The sequence below is a fragment of the Microcaecilia unicolor genome, chromosome 5 (assembly GCF_901765095.1).
Source record: "Microcaecilia unicolor chromosome 5, aMicUni1.1, whole genome shotgun sequence".
NCBI classification, from domain to species: Eukaryota; Metazoa; Chordata; class Amphibia; order Gymnophiona; family Siphonopidae; genus Microcaecilia; species Microcaecilia unicolor.
In genome coordinates, this window is record NC_044035.1 from 208,799,634 (window position 1) to 208,823,515 (window position 23,882).

At 46.7% G+C, this 23,882-nt stretch overlaps 1 protein-coding gene across 3 annotated transcripts in view; it reads right to left on the bottom strand.

Annotated features, from left to right (window-relative positions):
* RSPRY1 (ring finger and SPRY domain containing 1) overlaps window positions 1–23,882 on the bottom strand; it is a 663,702-nt gene that overhangs the window by 276,949 nt on the left and 362,871 nt on the right. For all 3 annotated transcript variants that reach the window (XM_030203731.1, XM_030203729.1, XM_030203730.1), the window contains one exon: window positions 5,345–5,460. In XM_030203731.1, coding sequence (XP_030059591.1) covers window positions 5,345–5,460 — 116 coding nt within the window. The remainder of the gene's footprint in view (window positions 1–5,344; window positions 5,461–23,882) is intronic.

Consider the following 23,882-nt stretch of genomic DNA (forward strand, 5'->3'; position numbering starts at 1 on the left):
CGAACATCTCAGCCCTGGACTCATCCACAGCCTCCATGCGAAAAGGAATGTCCCTAGACATTTCCCTCACAAAAGATGAAAAGGAGAGACACTCAGGTGGAGATTGTCTAACCTCAATAGGCGGAGTGGGATCAGATGGAAGCTCCTGAGAATCTTCCTCCGAAAAATATCTGGGGTCTTCTTCCTCACTCCATGAGTGCTCCTGTTCGGTGTCGGACAAGAGCTCTCTAAGAGCAGCCCGAACACGATCCTGCCTCGACCTTGAGGATCGATGACCTCGTGAAGGGCGTCGAGAACTGGAACCTTGCCTGGACTCCGGCGAAGCTTCCTCCACCGAAGTCGAAGGAGAGTCCACCCGGGTGGCAACTGGCTCAGGCACCGCAAGCGGTACCGAGGGCGGGGACCTCCTCGCAGGAGATGGGGCAGACGCTGTCTGAGCAATAGGTACCGGAGGCGCAAGCACCTGCGGTACCGAGGCAGAAGGACGCATCATCCCCTCCAGAAGGCCTGGAAGCATGGCCCGGAGACACTCATCGAGGGCTGCCATCGGAACAAGCTGTGGGATCGGTATGGGAGTCGGTGGCAGAATCAGATGAGGTTCGAGAGCCAGTACCTGACTGCCAGACGACCGACGCACTGGCACCTCTTGAATGGAGGGCGAGCGATCCTCCCGGTGCCGACGCTTCTCGGGTGCCGACTCCCTCTGCTCCCCGGAGCTCTCGGTACCGTGACGGGAAGATCGATGGCGATGCTTCTTGGCCTTCGCCCAATGCCCGTCATCGACAGTCCTCGGTACCGAGGAGGACGTGGAATCCTCACGCCTCCTCGGGGCCGGGTCCGACTCAGGGCAGTCCCGGGGTCCCGCATAGCAGTAGGCCTGGAGATGGGTGGAGACCCGCTCGATGCCTCGCTGCTGCCACCTGTAACAGGTCTTTCGGCAGCCATTACCTGGACTCTCGATGCAGCTTCCTTTGACGTCGATGCCATCAACCTCGGTACCGATGTCGAAGGACCAGACCGATCTGGAAAAAGCTTCTCACGCTGAGCCTCTCGAGCTACCTGGGTCCTCTTTTTCATTAACTTGCAAAGCTTACACGAAGCTGGCAAATGGTCGGGCCTGAGGCACTGGAGACACCAGGCGTGAGGATCGGTCAACGAGATGGTCCGATTATAGCGGGAACAGCGTTTGAAGCCGCTGGGAGTTCTCGATGACATGGGAGGAAAAATAGCGGTTGAAAAATCAAACAACTTGATGGTGCCAACGAAAAGGCACGAAAAAAGGAAAAAACCATGCGACCGGGCGGCCTAAAGACGGCTGCAACCGGAGGAGAAAGGAAACTTAAAAACGGGGAAAACACTAAGAAAAATAAGGAATTCTTTTTTTTTTTTTTTTAGTTTAGATAGGTAGAGAAAAAAAGGTAGCGAAAGCTACAACCGGAGCGCATAAACACAACGAAAAACGTCTCCTGGGCCAGAACGCGAGGTGCGGCAGAAAAAACAACTCCTCTTTGAGAAGCGGTAAAAGGGAAGTGCAAGGGCGGGAAGTCACTCGCGTATGCGCAGTGCGTTGTCCCCGTGCCCGTCGCGGTGCTTCTAGAAGGTTTAAAATTTTTGCTTTTAAATTCCGGAGCTCCTGGGCCGTCGCGGACGACGACCCATGCGTGATGATGTCCAGCCTGCTTGTCCTCGGAGAATGTAGAGCTCCTGCCTCCGAGGTGTTCTTCACCAGCCAATCGTCGATATAAGGGAACACATGCACTCCCAGCCTGCGTAGCGACACTGCAACGGCCGCCAGGCATTTGGTGAACACCTGGGGCGCATAGGCGAGCCCAAAGGGCAGCACACAATACTGAAAGTGCTGTGTTCCCAGATGGAATTGAAGATACTGCCTGTGAGCTGGAAGTATCAGGATGTGTGTATAAGCATCCTTTAAGTCCAGGGAGCATAGCCAGTTGTTTTTCTGAATCATGGGAAGAAGGGTGCCCAGGGAAAGCATCCTGAACTTTTTTCGAATCAGATATTTGTTCAGGGCCCTTAGGTCTAGGATGGGACGCATCCCCCATTTTCTTTTGCACAAGGAAGTACCTGGAATAGAATCCTAGCCCTTCTTGCCCCGGTGGTACGGGCTCGACCGCATTGGCGCTGAGAAGAGTGGAGAGTTCCTCTGCAAGTACCTGACTGTGTTGGAAGCTGAAGGACTGAGCTCCCAGTGGGCAATTTGGAGGTTTGGAGATCAAATTGAGGGAGTATCCCCACCGGACTATTTGAAGAACCCACCAATCGGAGGTTACAAGAGGCCAACCTTTGGTGAAAAACTTTTAACCTCCCCCTGACCAGTAGATCGTCCGGCACGGACACTTTGATTGCGGCTATGCTCGCCTGGAACCAGTCAAAAGCCCATCCCTTGCTCTTGCTGGGGAGCTGCAGGGGCCTGTCGAGGCTCACGCTGTTGACGTTAACGAGCGTGCTGGGGTTGAGCTTGAGCACACTGGCGGGAAGGTGGATTGTACCTACACTTATGATAAGTATAGGGAGCATTCCTCCTTCCCCCGTAAAAACGTCTACCTGATGAGGTAGATGCTGAAGCGCCCGGTGGGAGAGTTTGTCGAGTGCGGTTTCCCGCTGGTGGAGCTGCTCGAGTTTCTCGCCGAAAATATTATCCCCCCCAGCAAGGAACATCCGCAAGCCGCTGTTGAACTCGATTTTCCAGGTCAGAGGCATGCAGCCATGAGAGTCTGCGCATCACTATACCCTGAGCAATGGCTCTGGACGCCAAATGAAAAGAGTTGTAAGCACCCCTGGACAGGAATTTATGACACACTTTCAGCTGCCTGACTACCTGCTGAAAAGGCTTGGCCTGCTCCGAAGGGCGCTGATCGACCAAGTCCGCCAGTTGCTTCACATTATTCTGCAAGTGAATGCTCGTGTAGAGCTGGTAAGACTGAATTTTGGACACGAGCATAGAGGACTGGTAGGCCTTCCTCCCAAAAGAGTCCAAAGTGCTAGCTTCCTGGCCCGGGTGGGCCGAGGTGAAATCTCTCATAGTTTTGACTCTCTTGAGAGCGGAATCCACAACCGCAGAATCATGAGGCAACTGGGTCTTCATCAACTCCGGGACCCCGTGAATCCAATACTGGGACTCAACCTTCTTAGGGATGGTGGGGTTAGATAATGGTTTCATCCAGTTCCTGAACAATGTTTGCTTGAGGACATTACATTATGTAGAGGGACAGTGGATGACTCCTTAGGTGGCGAAGAATAGTCGAGGACCTCGAACATCTCAGCCCTGGGCTCATCCTCAGTTACTACCGGGAAGGAAATGGCCACAGACATTTCCCGCACAAAGGACGAGAAAGACACTCTCAGGGGGAGAAAACTTTCTCTCTGGCGAAGGAGTGGGATCAGAGGGAAGACCACAAGACTCCTCAGAAGAAAAATATCTTGGGTCTTCCTCTGCCTCCCACGAGGCCTCTCCCGCGGTATAAGACAGGAGTTCCCTGACTGCAGTCCGAAGCTGAGCCCGTCTCGAATTCAAGGTGCTATGGCCCCGATGGCGATGCCGAGAAACTGACTCCTGTATAGGTGGCGATGAAGCTCCCTCCATCGATGTCGACGGGGAATAAACTTGGGTGGCAGCCGAGGCCGATGCTGCAAGCGGTACCGACGTCGAAGGCCTCACCACAGGCAGGGGGGAGACAGCCGCCGCATCTATCGACTGTACCGTATGCACAAGCACCCCCGGTACTGGAACAGAGGGTCGCAGCAGCCCTTCCAGGATCCCTGGAAGAATGGCTTGGAGGCGCTCGTCAAGAGTGTCTGTCGAGAAAGGCTGTGGGAGCAGTGCAGGAGTCGAAGCCAGAATCTGCTGAGGACGAGGAGGTGGTACCGGGCTGTCTGGAGACCGGCGCATCGACCCCTCTTGTATGGAGGGTGAGCGGTCCTCCCGGTGTCGACGCTTCCTGGGTGCCGAATCCCTCGACGCCCCAGAGTTGTCGGTACCGTGACGAGAAGGGGACCAATGACGGTGCTTCTTCGCCTTCGCTCGAGGTACGTCACCGGTACTCCTCGGTACTGACGAGGAGGACGTGGAATCCAAACGCCTCCTCGAGGTCGGTCCCGATGGGCCTGTACCACAGGAGTCCTTGAGACAGGTGGAGACCCACTCGATGGCTCACTGCCACCAGCGTGTGATGGTCTGAGGATAGCCATTACCTGCGTTCCTGGGGTCGATGCACTCTCCGGTACTGACATCGACACCGCCGCCGATCTCGGTACCGCTGTCGACGTCAAAGTACCGGGCAAAGCTCCAAACAGACGGTCCCATTGTGCTTGTCTCGACACTTGTGTCCGCTTTTTAAGGCTAAGACACAACTTACACGCGTCGGGGCGATGTTCGGCCCCAAGGCACTGAATGCACCACGCATGAGGGTCAGTGCCTGAGATTTCCCGGTTGCACTGAGTGCACTTCTTGAAGCCGCTGGCGATCCTTGATGTCGATGGAAAAATAGCGGCGGCGAAATGAAAACTCGCGATGGTGCCAAAAGAAGAGCACAAAAGAGGAGAAACTCGTACGGGCGGCCAAAAAGGCCACACACAAAAACAAAAGGAAACTTATTTAGGACAAAAACTAAAAAATAAGGGGAAAACTATTTTTTTTTTTTAAATGGAACAGCTCAAGCACAAGCTGTACCGAAAGAAAACGAAGAAAAGCCGGCGAAGTGAAGGCTCTTTTCCTGAGACAACAGAACCACTGTAACACAGCTGCTCTTGACAGCGGAAAAAAGAAGACTGAAGCGGGACTCTCGCGCAACAGGCGGGAAGGTGGGCGCACCCACGCACTCGAAGGCTCTAGCAAGCTTTGTTGCTAGAAAGATTTTCCGGACCTGGGGCTGCCATGGACGTCACCCATATGTGAGAAAAAGCAGCCTGCTTGTCCTCGGAGAATAAATTTTACACTCCCTTGCAAAGGAGCTGAAACCTCATCAGCTCCCCCTCCCCCCACCACAAAAACAAATTACCCATGGGTATATAGTGTTACAATATGATGCCATATACCTTTAATACGGAAATAAACTTGAATAAACTCAATTTTCCATAATGATAAGATCTATATACTTGGCTGTATTACAGCCCCCTTGAAGGGCATATTATGAAACCTTTATGAGAACATGCGATTTACAGAGAAGATTGGCAGAGGAAAAAACTGGCACACTAAGGGAACACTATCATGCTTGCAAGCCTAACCGAACATAAGGAGCCCCACCCCCAAAAAGTGACGTTTTCATCAATTAACAGGCATCATCATGCAGTATCAATGTTATCCCACTGCTTTACTGTTCCTTACCTCCAGCCCATGGGGTGAGATTTTGAGGTACTCGCTGACATCATTACTATTCAGCATCGCATGGATATTAGATAAGTCAGCTTTCTCATACGTGAACTGTCTGCCTTCTTTTAAAACTATAGGAGACAAGAATATTATTGTTTTGCTTTAATAGGCATTATCCATAAATATGTTTAAATCAAATATCTTGTCTGCAATAACTATACCCAACATTTAGCCTGTTTACGCCCATTAAGTAGATTTTATAATCATGTTTTATGGACAATTCCTTATTGGTATTAGGTTCCAAAATCACTGTCAAAACAAGAGAGCTGAAGAATTGTCCTTCCTATTAACACTAAGTCTTTATTATCACAAAGATATTACAACAATGCAGACGAACTAAATAAATTTGCTATTTTTCAAAATATAATGGGAAGAATCTTCAAAACAGCCTAGAGTGGTGCAAAGAAATAATTCTTTGCTCCCTGCTGAAGAAACCAACTTTTGCACCCTTAAACAGCAGTTGGTAGATAGAACAGTGCTTCAACATAGTAAGCTGTTTTTGGATGAGAATGATAAGTTAGGCTGGAGTCAGTCTGGTTTTCAATCTCATTTTGGTACAGAAATGATGTTGTGTCTTTTTCTCGGCTGACTGTATTCACCAATTTCGGTGCTACCTCCGACACTACTGTTAACAGAATATTGTTATGACTTCTGGTCATACAGAAGACAGGGGTACTTTCTTAAACTAGTTTAATTAATTTCCTTTAAAGCACTCTCAGCAAGTGCCCTTTATCTTTTTCTCAGAGGTTTCTCCGAGGTTTACTTCAAGGGGCAAACATTTTATCTAACCTCTAACATTTATGTTATACCTTTAGCTGATCAGACTGGGTCTGAAGGATTCTGGTTCCAGATATACTCTTATAGCTGGAACTGGGCACCGACAGAGAGGAAACCTTGACTAAAACGAATGGTGATTTTTCACTGCCTTTCTAAGATTGCCATCTGAATGGGTCATAACGGTTTGAAGCACAACCCTTACAGAACTAAGACCCTGTGAATAAGGAAAAACTAAATTCACAGAGTTAGTCCACTACTAATGATAGAGGGTGAGGTGCTTCAACAAAGAAAGCAAGTCTGGATTCTAGGAGTTTTAGTCAATTGAGATCTGACCACAGACCCATAAAGTAAACATGCTTTAAAAAAAAAATTATTTCATGCACATTAAGCCTAACAGTGGGCAAATTAGCTACTCGTGATCAGTTTCTAGTCCCCTAAAAAATGACTAGACTAATTCCTTCTGAGCTGGGCTACCAAAAAAAATACTTATCTAAATTACAAGAAATTCAGAACACTGTGGTCTGTCTGCTATCTTACATTTAAACATTTTGTATCGTTCCATGGTGCAACCTCACCTTGAGTACTGCGTTCCGTTCTGGTTGCTGTATCTCAAAAGGAATATAGCAGAATTAGAAAAGGTTCAAAAAAGAGCGACCAAAATGATTGAGGGGATGGAACTCCTTTCATATATGGAAAGGCTAAAGAGGTTAGGGCTCCTCAACTTGGAAAAGAGATGGTTGAGGGAGATATGCTTAAGGTCTACACAATCCTGAGCAGTGTAGATAGGGTAAAAGTGAATCATTTTTCATTCTTTCAAAAAGTACAAAGACTAGGGGACATTCAATGAAATAACATGGAAATACTTTCAAAACAAATAGGAGGAAATATTGTTTTCACTCAAAGAATAATTAAGCTCTGGAATTCATTGCCAGAGAATGTAGTAACAGTAGTTGGCGTATCTGGGTTTAAAAAAGATTTGGACAAGTTCTTGGAGGAAAAGTCCACAGTCCGCTATTGAGATAAACATGGGAGAAGCCACTGCTTGCCCTGGGGTTGGCAGAATTGAATGTTGCTACTATTTGGGTTTCTGCCAGGTACTTGTGACCTGGACTGGACACTGTTGGAAGAATACTGGGCTAGATGGACCACTGGTCTGACCCAGTATGGCTATTCTTATGTCCCTGGAGACTGTCTCAACTTCATTTGCTTTTCACTGACTGCCAACTGAACTCAGGTGTAGATTTAAGATCTTATCATTGGTTTTTAAAGTTCTGCATAATATGACAGCTAAATAAATGAAAGACCAATTTTCTTATTATTTCCTTATCAGCTAAGTATATTTAGAATTCTCCTATATCATCCCAAAGTTGAGGAGAAATTCCTCAGGCTGCGCTGACACATGTAACTTCAGTGGGAAAATCCACTACTTTTTTCTAGGATAAGCAGCATAAAATTTGTTCTACACTTTTGGTATATTGCCAGGTATTTGTGACCTGGATAGGCAACTGTTGGAAACAGGATACTGGGCTTGATGGACTTTTGGTCTGTCCAAGTATGGCAAGGCTTATGTTCTTAAGTAGTGTATTTAGAAAGCTGGCTAAAAATGCCCTCTTCACATTCCCCTTTTACTCAGATGTATTTCTAACCATGCACTAATTTAGTTTGGACAGCCCACTGTTTATTCAAAATGTGCTTAGTCTGTTTTCAAATTCTGCATCTCTTTTCCTGGATCTCTGGTTTATCTTCCCATTTTAGTATCTCTCCCTTTGTCATTATCTGTCTCACCAACATGTTTTCCCCCCAAGATGTATAGCATGGAGGAATTATGTCTTACCTGATAATTTTCTTTCCTTTTGTCCTATAAGACCAGTCCATAAAGCGAAGTTATGTCCCCAACAGAGTCTCAATGTGGATGATACCTAGCATTTCATATTGCTTTAAGCCGCCTTTGTTGGGCCCATGCTGTGTACATGCAAGTGCTTTCCCACCAGCCTGAGGCACGCAGGACTCTTAGTCCTATCAAAAAAATTACTAATGAATGCCACACCTAAGGGCAATGGGAGGGTATGTGAGAATATTAGCCCTGCTGTCCTCAAAGAACTTTGCTTTCTCCAAGGACAAGCAGGACATATGTGGGAATCCCTAGCTACCAGGCTCACTGAAAACAACAAACCACAGTCAATAGGGACTTGCAACGGCAAGGCCAATCAGAACAAATAACATTAATAAACAGACCTGGGCTTGAAAGGTGGGGTAGGATTCTAGACACCAAACAAATTATGCAGGGCTGTCTAACCAAACCAACTGCCGTGTCAGTTATGCTGCTAAAGGCAGTACCAAGATGTGAATGTGTGGACTGAAGACCACATTGCAGCCTTGCGAATCTCTTCAATGAAGACCAACTTCAAGTAGGCTTCCGATGCAGACATCACTCTGACGTTGTGAGCTATGACATAACCCTTCAGAATCAGGGCAGCCTGGGCATAAGAGAAAGAGATGCAGTCTACTAGCCATTAAGAAAGAGTGCATTTTCCAGTGGCTGCCTTCATCCTGTTTGGATAAAAAGAAAACAAAAAGCTGGGTGGACTGTCTATGGGCTTTAGTCTGCTCCAGATAGAAGTCCAAGGCTCGCCTGCAGCCAATGTGTGCAGTGCACTTTCTCCAGGATGGCCACAAGGTTTTGGTAAGAATGCTGGCAGGACGACTGACTGATTAATAAGGAATGCTGACACCTTAGGCAGGAACTTCAGGTGCATGCACAGAACTACTTTGTGATGATGAAACCTTGTGTAAGATGGATTCGCTACTAAGGCCTGAAGCTCACTCACCTTGCAAGCTGAAGTGATCACCAACAAAAACAAGACCTTCCAGGTCAGACACTTCAGATGACAGAAGTCAAGAGCCTCAAAAGGAGCTTTCATCAGCTAGATAAATATGACATGGAATGGGTTTGACAATGTTTTTTGAGAAGGGAAGAGTTCCCCTGCAAGCACTTTCCAGTGTTGAAAGTTGTGATATGAAGCTCTCAGTGGGCAATTTGGAGCAGAGGCATGGTTTTCAAACTTCTGGCTCGCTTGAGAGTGAATTTAACCATCAGAGTGGTGAGGCAACTGGTCTTCTCAAATCTGGAAGCCTTCTGAGCTCAGTATATAGAGTCCACCTTCTTAGGAATAACCTGAACAGAGAGAGGGGTCTTCCAATTCCTCATCTGTGCATCCCTGAGGATCTCGCGAATGGGAACTGTCATGGACTCCTTAAGTTGAGAATCAGTCTAGGAGGGTCATCAGCTGTACCCTAGGTTCATCCTCTATCTCCAACTTAAATGGGATGGCTTCCGCCATCTCCCGTAAAAATCTTACAAAGGAGAGATCCTCAGATGGGGAATTCCCTCTCTCCTGCAGTGGGGAGGGATCTGATGGAAGGTCCAGGGACCACTCCTCTAAGAAGTCATCAGGCTACACCCTCAGATTAAACAAAGTACTCATCATGCAATGTTTTAGTCTGCCTCGACCAACTGGAGGGCCCAGGATCAGGGTGAGGGTGCCAAGGCACAGATCCCCTCTGGGTCTTGAGAATGGCTTCCTCCCCTGACAGGCTGGAGACAGTCACTGCCTTGGAAGGCATCAGGGTCGGTGACCGTCTAACAGGTGGAGTATGGGCCTCCAGGATGGGCTGGACTCCAAAGGCAAAGCAAGAGCCCCTGATGCCTCAGCACCATGCTGTCCTAGAATGCACCCCTGCTCCTCCTGCAGCATGTGCTGGAGCTATTCTTAGGGGGCAGGCATCAGGAAAGGTGAGGGCTATGCCGGTAAGGTGACAGCCAGCAAGGCTGTTGGTGTCGAGCTGAGAATGGTGTCCTGGCCTCAGGGAGGCCGCACTCCAGCACTACCACTAGAGAACGAGAGCAGTCATCACAGTGACAATGCTTCTCAGGTACTTCAGAGCTCATGGCACTGTGTGTTGAGGGGAGACCAACGTTGATGCTTCTTCGCCTTTACTTTGTGCCTGGCCATCAGGATTCCAACGTGCTAACGAGGAGGATGCAGAATTCAGGTGCATCCTCGGTGTCAGGTCCGAGGATGGTTGGCCTGTGGGACTGCATTTATGTTTGGATGTTTTCTTTCCTATCATGCTGTATTTCTTTTCCTCACTTTTATTGTATTCTCTCTTTTATTTTTTAAATGTAACTGCTTTGACCTTGTCATTGCAAAAGGTGGTATATCAAATAAGTAAACAAACATATGAACTGGTGCTCGATGCTGAGATAGGTGGAGACCTCCTCAATGTCAATGTACTATCAGTGTCCCATGCAGCTCTGGAGGCCATGGGGACCGATGGTCTCGACACCGAAGCAGAGGAATTGGACTTCAGGGTGCCAAAAGGTCGTTCACAAACCACCTCTCTGAATTTTTGAGGACTTTTCTAAATTTGAGCACAGAGGACAGTTTAGACAGCCATGATCATGGCCCAAACACTTCAAGTACATGTCATGTAGGTCAGTCACAGATACGGTCTAAGTGCATCAGGATCATTTCTTAAATCCACTAGCAGGTTTTTGGGACATCATGGGGAAGACTGCTGCAGCAAAATCAAATGGCTCAATGATAGAGAGAGAAGGAAGCTCACTCACTCTTGGCTAAAATGGCCATGGGCAGCAGGAATAGAACGAAAAAAGGAAAAAAAGCTGAAAAAGAACTAAGGAAGGAGAAGGGAAGAAGATCCTCCCCCTGCAAAATACACTCACAGAGAGAAGGAAGGCACAGAAAACTAAAAGCTGACTGAATAAAAAAATCTTCTCACGCTCCATGACAGAGTTAGGATCTCTTCAGCTCCGTGGAGAAAAAGAAGACTGAGGGCCCTGCACACCTCAGGCTGGCGGGAAGGCACTCATGCACTTATGGAACGGGCCTACCAAAGGCTTCTTAAAGAGATATGAACACTAGGAAGCATCCATACCAGGGCTCCAACAGGGATGTCATCCCTATGTGAGACACTAAGTCCTTCTTGTCCTCTGAGAACATATGGGTTATGTCTGTCGACAAGCCAATGGAGACAGATCAAATGCTGAAAGCTTTGCATCCTCAGTAGTTCGACTGACTAGGCAATTGAGTTTATGTTTTCCTTCTGTTCAATTGCCATATCAATTTAGTACCTTTAACAATCAGAAAAGATAAAGCCCTACATACCAGAACTTTGAAAAGTGAGCAGGATAAGAATTAGAACAAAATTTCAGTAACTGAAGTATGTCAATTCATATTCCACCATAAAGAATATCTGGACTAGTCTGGTAGGGCTAAAGGAAAGAAAATTATTAGGTAAGAAATTCTTTCCTCCTTAGCATCCTTTCCAGACCAGTCCAGAACCTGTGGGATGTAACAAAGCAATCCTTAAGAAAGGTGGGGACCATAAATTGGTGACAAAAGGCCTTTGTCTTGAATGTCATTTTCACTGCCATCCCTATATGAAGACCTCAGTCAGAGTTTCACTTGAGAGAAGGATAGATCATGCTGTCACACTTTCAGGAAAGTGTTTCCATCAAGACAAAGGTTGCCAAAAACATCTGTTGTGGCTAAGGCACAACAGTAGGTATAAACACTGCCTTATTAGTTGTGGATTCTTCCAGTACAAAGAATCTGGCAGAATTTGAAGTTATTTATAGAAATACTGAGGTGCCACTAAATGTCAAGCAAATGCAAAGTAGTACTACTTCTATCTCATTCTTTGTGAAAGGAGAGAAACTTGAACCTTATATTATATAGAAGATGTATTACTTCTAGATTAGAAGAAGGTTGAGACTGTGGTCACCAAGTTATCTGCTTTTGTAAGGTGGAAGCAGGATTACCTGTATAAGAAACATAGGAAAAAGGAATAGGCTGAAAGAAAAAAATGGCTTAGGCTCTGGAAATGTGGAAAACAAACTGAAGCTTTAAATTTAGTTACACTGACAGGAGCAGGAATACAGGAATTATTTAACAATAAATCATCCCTTATATTCCACAAATACCCTTATAAGTTCAATGCAGATTACCATAAAAAATACTATTTTTATAGTAAATTATATTCCAGAAATAAGGCAGTTTTAAAAGCATTCCTAAAAAGAGCATAATTTGGCTTTTTAAAGGTAATGAATTCCAGGTCTTTGCTGCTAAATAAGAAAAAGAAGAGGCAAAGTTCTTTAGAGATTTCATACCCCTTAAAAACAGACCCCTCTGGAGAGGAAGTGACGTCACCGCCACTGATGGCAGCTTAGCTTCTGAGCTCCCGCTCCCTGAATTATAAAAACGCTTTAAAAAGCACTCCCCAGCCAATTTAAAAGTATCTGCAGCGTTCCTTACCGCTCCTCATCGGCAACAGCATGAGCAGAGCAACTTCAGCGCGGCCTAAGGAGGCCGATAAATCGACGGGCGGCGGGGCAAGTAAAACAGCTAAGCGCCACGAGGCAATGGCGCGAGCCTCCCCGTCGGACTCAGATTCCGCGCTGTCGATGTCAGAGTAGCGGAAGCCGCCAGCTAAAAAAGGAATCTCAGGCGAACTTCGCCAGATGCTTGCAGGTATACAGGAGGATATTAAAAAATCGAAGGACGAGATCCTGGACAAAATGGAGGTACTTAGCTCTGACCTTCGCGAGCTGGGTAACAGAGTTGAAGAGGCAGAGGCAAAGTTGGAAGAGCACTCTGAGTCCCTGCTCTCGCATGAGGCCCACCTTCAAACTCTGGATCAACAAAATAAAGAACTTACATATAAGCTCGATGACCTAGAAAACAGGGGATGTCGGAACAATCTTAGGTTCCGTGGAGTCCCCGAAGGAGGTGAGAAAGAAGATGTCCCGCTTATTATACAAACACTGTGTGCCTCCCTGCTGGGCTCTGATGCTGCAACGGCTAAGATAGAAATTGATAGAGCACATAGATCCCTCGGTCAGAGGCAGGAGAACAGAGCAAGGGACATTATCACGCGATTCCACCGGTATGAATTGAAAGAACAACTGCTTAACTGCGCCAGGAAAAAGACTGACCTGGAATATGGTGGAGCAAAGATCTCTGTGTTTCAAGACCTTTCGCAGTTTACTTTACAGCAGAGACGCCTCATGAAACCGGCCCTGGACATTCTAACTAAAGAACACGTTGCATACAGATGGGGCTTCCCTTTCTCGCTGAATTACACTCTCCAGGGAACCAAAAAAAAGAGTAACATCACTTTCTGAAGCATGGGCATCCCTGCATGCGGCGGGCATGGTGAAAACAAGCAAACCTCCAGGGGACTTAGCATCTGCCACGAAGGCCAAACTTCAAAAATGGCAGAGGGTCCCTTCCACTACTAAAAGGAACAATTCGAAAAGAAGAGTCACCATGGAGGAGACCTGAACTGTTGCAGTGGCAGCTTGATCGCTTTATCATACACGAGGCCGCACTTTGCAAGGCGGCTGGAAGGACGATGGTTCTGTCTGAGCCAATTGCTGGAAAAGCAGCAGGGAGTAATAACTGTAATGTTATGTTTTAAGAGTTATGTTACTTTAGCAAAAGGGACATTCAGATCCCTTATTACTGGAAGTTATGAGGGTGGAAAAGTGGGGTGGGGAATGTTGTGTTCACGGTTGTAATGTTGCTGGGGATATAGGGGGGAGGTAGCTTAAATATTAGTGGGGCGAGCTGGGGTCCCTTACGAAGATGAGTGCATTCAGCACTGGGCAGAAAATTAACGGACCTTGGCGATTTAAGGGGTGATTCGGGGAGGGGCGTGGGAGCTGGCTGTGGGGATGAGGGTGTGTCACTTTCTCTTGTCCCACTCTGGGGCCATGTGCTTCCGAGTTGGTGTTAGAAAAGAGGGGTTGGGGGGGATATGGGAGAGTAGGGGGATATTTAGAAGGCAAAGAGGGGGAGGGGAGGGTAGGGAGCATCACCGGTTTATTGGAACATCTATACATGGAATGATTGGAACCCATTTGTTTAGCCTTGACCTAGAATCCTTGTAATGTGTGCAGACCTCAAAATACTATCATACAATGTGAAGGGGTTGAACATGCCTCAAAAAAGGCAGAAACTGTTTAAAGAATTACAACAGATAAAACCGCATGTTGTTCTGCTGCAGGAGACACATCTCCGCAGGGTGCATGAGCGGCTCCTCTCACACTCAGACTATCCCAAGGCCTTTTTTGCCTCCTCAGCAGATGGGTCCAAGAAGCGTGGGGTAGCGGTTCTGTTCCACAAATCCATTTCGCCCCAAATTCTAAGTGTTAAACGTGACCCGGGAGGGAGATTCCTGATGCTTCACATCATCATAGACCAAGTCGAACTCACGCTTGCATCCATATACACGCCAAACGACCACCAGGGGTCCTTCTACACCAAAGTAAAGAACATATTAACTACATTCACTAGGGGCTCCCTGATTTTGGGGGGTGACTTTAACGAAGTCATGGACCATGCGCTGGACAGATCCGGGTTACCCCAACAACAGGTGTCGAGTGACTCTAGGGCCCTAGGTTCTTTGGCCTATTCCCTGGGGACGTTAGATATCTGGAGACTCAGTCATAAGACTATGAGGGATTATACATTTTTCTCCCCCGTACATAAGTCATACTCTCATATTGATTATATATTTTTAGATGTTTCGCTTGCTGAGAGGGGGCCACAAGCAGGAATTGGTAATGCGACAATATCTGATCACGCCCCGGTATGGGTTACCTTGCCAACCATCAGGGCTGAGGTCAAAGACAAAAGATGGATGCTTAATACAGACTTGCTGCAGGAGGGGGAGGTGGTAGAGGGATGTAGAAAGGTCCTGAAGGAATACCTGGAGCTCAATATGGAGTCGGGTCCACCCCTTGGAGTGGTATGGGATGCAATGAAGGCAGTTTCACGAGGCTACTTTTTACAGTTAGCTAGTAAGCGTGCGAGAGTCCGTAGGGCCCAGCTGGCACAGTGCCTGGCAAGGATTAGGCGTCTGGAGGCGCAACACAAGTCAGGTGGCTCTCCAGGGGTGCTGGAGGAGCTGCGGGGACAGAGGCTGCAGCTGGACTCCATCTACTCTGAACAGCTCAGTTGGATACAAAATAGAAACAGGGTTCGATCTTACGAATTTACTAATAAAGCAGGGCGTCTCTTGGCTATAAAGCTACGAAGACGAAAGGTGGACCGAGCGGTAACACATATTAAGGGGGAGAGAGGTGAAATGTTGAATACAGCTGAGTCCATAAGGAGGCGCTTTAGTGAATTTTATCAGGGGCTCTATGCACAAGAGATTAATCCTCCTGCTGAATCTATTCTAGAATACTTAGCTGACAGTGGCCTTGCCTCTTTCACAGAGCAGCAGAGGGCTATGCTGGATGCCCCGGTTACTCCGGTTGAGATACAAAAGGCAATTCAGCATCTGCCCTCCTGTAAGTCACCGGGACTGGATGGCTTACCCAATGAATTTTACAAGAAATTTGCCCTTGAGTTGGCCCCGTTGTTAGCTGACCTGTTTAACCTGAGTGGGAAGGGGGAGGCCCTGCCTGCTTCCATGTTGGAAGCCTGGATTGCGGTTCTGCCTAAACCGAATAAGGACCACACAGATTGTGGGTCTTATCGCTCGATATCTGTTTTGAATGCAGATGTCAAAATCTTAGCTAAAGTCTTGGCAAACCGCCTGGCACCTTTGCTTCCAGCTGTCATTCATCCTGACCAGGTGGGATTTGTTTCACATAGAAAGGCTTCAGACAATACTAGGTGAGTGGTTGACCTAATGTATTTGGCAAAAAAAATGAATAAGCCCCTATGCCTTCTTAGCCTAGATGCCGAAAAGGCCTTTGACCGCGTGCATTGGCCATTTATGTACAAAGTGATGGAGGCCTCTCAGTTTCGGGGCTGGATTCAAGCGTTCTACGACTCTCCTAAGGCTTGTATACGAGTTAATGGGGGCAACTCTGCAACGATTCCTCTACATAGGGGTACTAGACAAGGCTGCCCCTTATCTCCCTTGCTATTCGCAATGGTGATGGAACCATTTGCTACCAGGCTTAGGAATAACCCTGATATTTCGTGTCTCTCCATAGGTGGAAGAGAACATAAGCTATCCTTATTTGCGGATGATGTGCTGTTGTTTGTTACTCGCCCCCTAACCACTTTCCCCGGGCTCTTGGGGGAGATCGAAGAATTCTCGACTGTGTCGGGCTTTAAAGTGAATATGTCTAAATCTGAAGTCTTGAATGTGTCTCTCCCTGAGGAGCTTGTGGGAACGTTGAGATCTACCTTTGCCTTCAGGTGGGCTGACAGGAGCATTCGTTACCTGGGGGTCAATCTGACGGCTCGCCACTCCGAGCTCTTTGCTGTAAACTACAAGGGCTTGGCTGGGACACTCACGGAGGACCTTGGGAGATGGGGTGACCTGGATCTCTCCTGGTTTGGCCGCATAGCTGCTGTAAAGATGAATGTTTTGCCGCGCCTGCTCTATCTTTTTCAAGCCCTCCCAATCAAGATGCCCAGGAAATTCCTAGTAACATTGCAGGAACGTATCATGCGCTTTATCTGGGCGGGGAAACGTCCGCGGCTGGCGCGTTCGGTCCTATACCAGGATAAAAAGAGGGGAGGGTTGGGGGTACCCAACTTGGCCTGGTACTATAGAGCAGTTCAGGCGCGTGCGGCAGTAGAATGGTTTCAGGACTATCCTGATCGACAGTGGGTGCAACTGGAACAATACACCTTGGGTGCACGACCCTTGGGGGCGCTCTTGTGGATCCCGAGTTCACTTAGATCCCTAGAGGGAGGCTTGTGTCCTTCCATATATGTTACCCTTTCTAATTGGGATAGTATGTTTCCTCGTGGACGCACTGAGCTCTCCTGTCTGTCCCCTATAGCACACAACCCACTATTCTACCCCGGTACGATAGAGGGAGTATTCACTAGATGGTACAGGGGAGGTTTACAAAGGTGGGGCCAAATGTTTGAAGGGGATTCGCTGTTGTCTTACACAGAGGCTCTCGAGAGATTCCCTATAATAGGGTCGGACCGGTATGCTTACCTCCAATTATCCACCTTTCTTAGGACACGGGCAGTTAGGGAGGTGGTGGCCCGGGAAAAATCCGCACTTGAAGCCATCTGTGAGGGGCCACCCAAAACTAGTGGGCTGGTCTCACGCCTCTACCACATTGTTAATAGGCAATCCCAGAATTATACGCTTCACAGGAAGGGCTGGCAAAGGGAGCTGGGGTTGACAATGGGGGAGGCATCATGGGAGAAACTGGAGCGGGATGTGTTGAGGGTGTCGTCTCATGTGCCCTTCAAGGAGAATGCGGTAAAGGTGCTGTACCGATGGTACCTGACACCTGAGCGCCTCCAGCGCATTTACCCCACCACAATGGGAGTATGTTGGAGAGGTTGCGGTGTAAAAGGAACAGCGGGACATATATGGTGGACTTGTAGGAAGATCAGTGCCTTCTGGAGATCTGTGCATAATAGGCTGCAAAGTTGGATGGGTAGCCTACTACCTTGGAGCCCAACCTTTTTTCTGTTTCTGGTGGGGGTTGCACATCGCCCTCAGACCCAGCAAATTTTTCTGAGGCAGGCGATATGCACTGCTAGAGTCGTCATTGCAGCCCATTGGAAACAGCCTACAACTCCACCAATAGCTAGGTGGATTCAAAAATTGAAGCTCATCTGTGAATTGGAAAGGCTATTAGCTGAGAGGCGCAACCATCTGAACAGATGGCACAAGATCTGGGAACCTTTACTTCATGTATAATATGATTGCTGTTATCGGGTAATGTGATGCTGGTTAGTGGGGGGGGATAGGGTGGGTGGGAGTGGGAGAAGGGGATTAACACATATACAAAACTACAAATCTTGAAGTCATGGGCTGAGCTTAAAGAACAGTCTCCTGGGCGCACTCGTAAGGCAAAAATTGTCTGGGTGGATGTGTATGCAGTGAGAATCTCACCATGTGTTGTATTATTTGTCATCCACAATACCATAAATTGGTTCTGTACATTTGAAATGCACTATGCTGTACACGATGTGCTATGTATTTAAATCTGTGGTTAAAGTATTAATAAAGACTTCATGAAAATTTAAAAAAAAAAAAAAAAAAAACAGACCCCTCTGCGTTTTGTGGACAGCTTCTTCCCCTGACGAGCTGGAAACAGTCACTACCTTGGATGGCGCCGGAGTCGGTGACCATCTAACAGGTACAGCATGAGCCTCCAGGATGGGCTGGACTGCGTCCATAAGTGGTGCAAGTGCCCTTTATGCCTCAGCACCATGCTACCCTAGGACGCACCCCAGTTCCTCCTGGAGCATGGCCCAGAGCTGGTCCTCAAGGGCAGATATCAGGAAAGGTGAGGGCACTGCCAGTATGGGGACAGCCTGAGAAATTGTTGGTATCGAAGTAAGAATGGTGTCCTGGCCTCAGGGAGACTGGCAAGCAGGCACCGCCACCATGGAGGAGGAGCAGTCATCATGGTGCCAATGCTTCTTTAACAAAGTGAACCATACTCAAGACAATATAAAAACCAATGTCTCATACCCTGATAAAGCGAACAAGGCTTCTGAAGTACCCGGGAAGATAGCAATTTCTCCAGAGTTCTTTACTGAAAAAAAAGCTAAGAACTGAACAAACATTGCAGCATGGGAGTTCCACACTGCAGCCATCAAGAAGACCCCAGAGTCTTGTAAACCCAAAAGAAATACTGGCTCACCTGAATAGTCAAGAGAAACTCTTCCTATGAATGTAACCGAGTATGTCAGTCAAGAAACAGGAATATTCAAATGAACCACCAGGAAACAGAATCGATTCCGAACTTTCAAGAATGCTTCTATCTGAGAAAGAAGGAACTGTTTGATCTGGCGAGAATTTAGGATCAAACAAGGAATTCTGAACCAAGGAGGAGTTTCTAGAGCCACTTGGCCAGTTTGAATTCTAATGTGCGCTAGCATCTAGAGTGACAGGGAATTACAACTTCCTCCAGGCTAAAGCAACCAACCAGTTAAAGTAGGAAGTAGTCCTAAGTAGACCAAATGAAGGAACACCTTGACAGTGAACTTGATGCACTGTGGAGTAGACAGAATTATCCTGATAACTCACTATCAGAGGAAGCTTGCTAGAGATGGCTTTCATCATAAAGAACGAAACTGGATGGTAATCTATCCAAATTTGGAGGATCTGGCAAAAGATATCTCCAAGAACTAGCTAGAGATCATCTGTATAAAACTGACCACTGTCTACTGTCAACTCACTATCAGAGGAAGCTTGCTAGAGATGGCTTTCATCGTAAAGAACGAAACTGGATGGTAATCTGCCCAAATTTGGAGGCTCTGGCAAGAGATTATCTCCAAGAGATAGCTAGAGATCATCTGTATAAAACTGACCACTGTCTACTCTCTTGGACTTTTCTACATTCCTCCAGATCTAACAATAAGAACATAAGCCTTAACAAAGTTATCAAGAATAACCCCCGAGGCTTGGAGTGATACCCTGGCTGCCTGTAAATCCCGACAGAGAAAAACCAGAAAATCTCAGAAAGATCAAGCAACCTATGTTAACAGTTCTTGGCTCAGAGAGCCTTCATGAAACTGAGAGACAACTTCAGTATAGCATTTGACAGGCTCTCAAGGTGTCCATATCAGAGCATTTGCTGCAAAATCATGCCAACTTTCTGTCTCCACAGAAACAACAGCACAAAATTCTAAACCTGCAACGTCAGTGCTCCCTTATTCTAGAGTACTGCAGAGAAAACAGATACATATGAGAGAGAGAGAGAACCAACAGGTGTGGAGGAACTCTGAAACGGCTTCATGAAACTCGAGACCACAGGACCAACTTTATGGATGTTAACCAGCACAGAACTTAAAATCTTGCACCAGCTGAAAACGCTCTCTCACTATTTTTTTTTTTAAGAAGGAAAAGGTCTTGACTTTGAGCTGAATTAATTCAGTTAGAAAATGTTCTACATACACAGTGTGTGCTAGAAAACTAAACAGAGACAAAACCAAATTCCTGGCAATAACCAATCCCTACAATCACACTCCTTATAATAACTTCATAATAGATCAAGCCTCTTACTCTTTGGAACCCAAACTAAAAATTCAAGTTATGACAATAGACTGTCAGCTAACATTTGAACCTCATGTATCTGCAGTAATAGCAAAATCTTTTTCAACCTTCTGGAAACTGAAGTGAGTCAGGTCATATTTTTCTTCTGAGATCCTAAGACTCCTTGTACAGTTCCTGGTTTTGGCACAAACGGACTACTGCAACATCATCTATGAAGGTTGTAAGGAGCAGATCCTGAAAAGGTGCTAAAGATCACAAAATACAGCAGCTCAATTTATTTATGGAGTCCCATACTTTGAAAGAGCCTCATCTTTATTAAGTTGCATTGGCTCCCCATTAAATCGAGGGTCATCTTCAAGCTCTGTGTTTTCATCTTCCAAATTTTACATAGCATGGTGTCAGGTTTTCACGGCAGAAACTAGGTTCGTGAGCCCTTGGGCCATTGCCGTGGAGCAGCAGTGGCAGGCAAAACCACCCCACACCACAGACAAGGCAGCACTCTGACAGGAACAGCTAGACTTCACCTGCACTTGACCGCCGTTCCTCAGGAGTTGAGCCCCTGGGTGCAGGCGGCCAGCAGGACTTACCGGACAGGGCAGGAACTGAATACCAACTAGGCTGAACAGGGACTGAGGGTCAGAGGGGAAAGGAATAAACATGGGCAGCAAGGCAGGAAACTGGGCTAGGACTCACAGACAATACTACACAAGGCAGGAAAATGGACAAGCTAAAGGATAGGAACTGAAAGCTGCCAAGCAGCCACTGAAACAGGGTACAAATACTGACAGACAAGAGACAGGACTGAAAGCTGCAGAGCAGCCACTAAGCAAGAGACACAGACAAACAGAAACTAGACCAAAAATACAGACCAGAAACAAGACTAAGAAATAAGCAATAAACCTAAGCTAAACTACACATAGACTAACTAGAACCGGACAAGAAACTCAAACAAGAAACCAGACTAGGCAGAAGTGCAACAAAGCACCAACAAACCAGGGACCTTAGACGATGCAAAGGCAAACACAGACGTTTCCAGGTGATTAATAAAGCCCATCAGCTGCTAAAGTTCAAGCTGCAGGAATCACAAGGCAGCTACGGGTGCTGTTCAGGCACAAACAAGAGAAGCAAGTCTGGCAGCCCGGAACATCCGGACTGGGCTGAAGTCTGGAACGGATGACAGTCCATAGCAGCCACTGGTTCTGGCCACCAGAGGGCGAGGTGAGCACAGACAAGGAAACATTCACATACGTGACACATGGCCCCAGACTACATGCACCATTCTTGTTGAACTTCTCCTGCGTAATGCTTTCCTTGGAGTAAGGAATTACATAAGACTCGTTTATTTATTTCAAGTTTATTTTAGTTTTATTATTCCGCCCTTTGGGGTACCTTCAAGGCGGCTTACAATCTAAAAATGCAGTAGAAAATAAACACTGTAGTCAAAACCATAGACATGACTATTAGAGTAGAGGGAGAACTACAATAATTGATAGGACAGAGGGGGAATGGAAAAACAAAAGGGAAATGCTACGAGTGTCTTCCAAGGGATTTACAGTATACTTGCTGAGGATAATGGAAACTTACTCATATATACCTTTAAAAAAGTATGTTTTAAATTGATCAAGTGATGTCTGAAAACAGAGAGACAGAGAATGAGTTCCAAAGATAAGGCCCCTGCACACTAAAAATAACATACCTAGTGTGCTCATGGGTTACTTCATAATAGCTCGGTATGACTAATTGGGTTTTGCTGTGCTGACCTAAGCGCACATGCAGGACTGTAAGGAAAAAGATAACGAAAAAGATACAGAGGTTGTTCAGCATTTAAGATTTTAAAAACAAGCAGGATGAGTTTTATAGGTAATATGTTGGGTAATGGAGAGCCAGCGAGCTTCTTTAAAATAAGGGGTAACAAATTGTAAAAATATTGTCTACAAATCAGTTCTTTCAGCAGACTTCATTTATCAGGGCACTAAATGTTGGACCTCTCCCAAAATCTACTAGACACCAACATAATTACACGTAGTTTCATAAGATGTTAAAAACATTTCTTTTCACTGTTTCTTATCAATGGTTTATGAATTCCAGGATTAATTCAATTGCATGTTATCTTGTATATCACTTAAGAACTATGTCCTTACTTATCCGAATAGTGCATGCTGTATCTTCTCTTATTTGTCTATACTTCAAATATTGACTGTATTATAAGATGACTGTGGTTCACTTATTACCTGTTAATCTCAATTGTTATACTCGAGTTCAATGTGGCTAATGTGGAATAATGTGGGGTATAAATGTCTTAAATAATAAAAATTTTGATTCTTGGTGATTAACTAGGGCAATACCCTCTTTGGCGATGAAAACTTTATACATTTCAGTCTTTCTCCAGGATGGGCTCCAGAAAGGTATGGCTGTGGGACGGTTAAAGGTAGAGGCAGATTTGGCTTGTTCTACAGCAGTGGTTCTCAACCTTTATGTTGTGATAAACACAGTGGTTGCCCTATTGAAGAGGCCGCTGGATGGCGCTCTCCTACCAGAAACATGAAAATGCCCTGATCTGGCCACTAGAGGGAGCCAAAGAGGATAGATCACTGTAGTGACCAGAAGGGACGGCTAGGGGGTGCTCGTGGTATAGGACCTGTCCTTCCCTGGAGAGGCCAACAGGGGGAACTCTCTGAGTAGAAGCTGGAAAGTTGGAGAGAGTTCTAGGTGCGGACCTTTCTGGAAGCAGGGGGAGAGGCCTAGAGAGGTGGGGTGGATTATTGGTCACCCTATAAAAAGCACCCTCTAAGCCAAGAGAAGGGAGAAGATTGGGGGGGGGGGGGGGGGGGACCTGCAACGCCTGGAGCCTAAGGATTACAAGCAGGGAGAAAGTGAAGGAAGAAATCTGCTGAAGGAGAGCTCAAGAGAATGGTTAGGCGAAGGTTCCCTCCAAACCCAAAGAGGTACTTACCTGGTGGGGGCCAGGAACTGTGTACTATTGTTATGGACAATTGCTAATGAGATTGAACTAACAGCAGTGGGGTGGAGGATAGGACTGTAAGGTCAATGTGAGTGAAGAAGTCCTATCCAGGGGTGGTGGCTGTTTTACACTGAGACCCCGGTCTTTCCAAGAAAAGGGGTTCAAGTCAGTGTATTTGCGAGTGAAGGATACTTGGAAGGAAGTGGTGCCCCACAACACTGAATCCAAGTCCTAGTAAAGTGAATTTGCATTGTGATTGTCTCATTTGCATATATGGAAAGGCTGGAGAATCCTAGTTGAAGTTCCAGGAGAGTGCGAGGGGTCACAGCCCGTGGATCAGAGGGGTGACCGGGGCACACAGGGGAGGATTCCCAGCCGAAGGAAGGCATGCCTGAGCAGTCACCCTGAGAAGGCAGGAGCTCCAGATATAGAGGTGGGTGCTTGCAAGTGACTGGGAGAAGACCAGCTGGAGTCCTGCTCAACAGCCCGGGGCCAGTGAGGCCAGGTAGAAAGCAGGAAGGGCATGTGTCTTTACAGACTGTCCTGAAGCCAAATAATAATACTTATGTCTTGTCGTGCAGTTTCTTCTTCATGCCAAGTATCACAATCTTAAGAAAACCATACCAAAGGCCTGGATCATGCTTCAGAGAATGAAGACTGAATTGACCAGAGGCTACCTGACAGACCTCAACCAACACTCCAAACCAAGAAGGGCACAGAAGTCGAGTA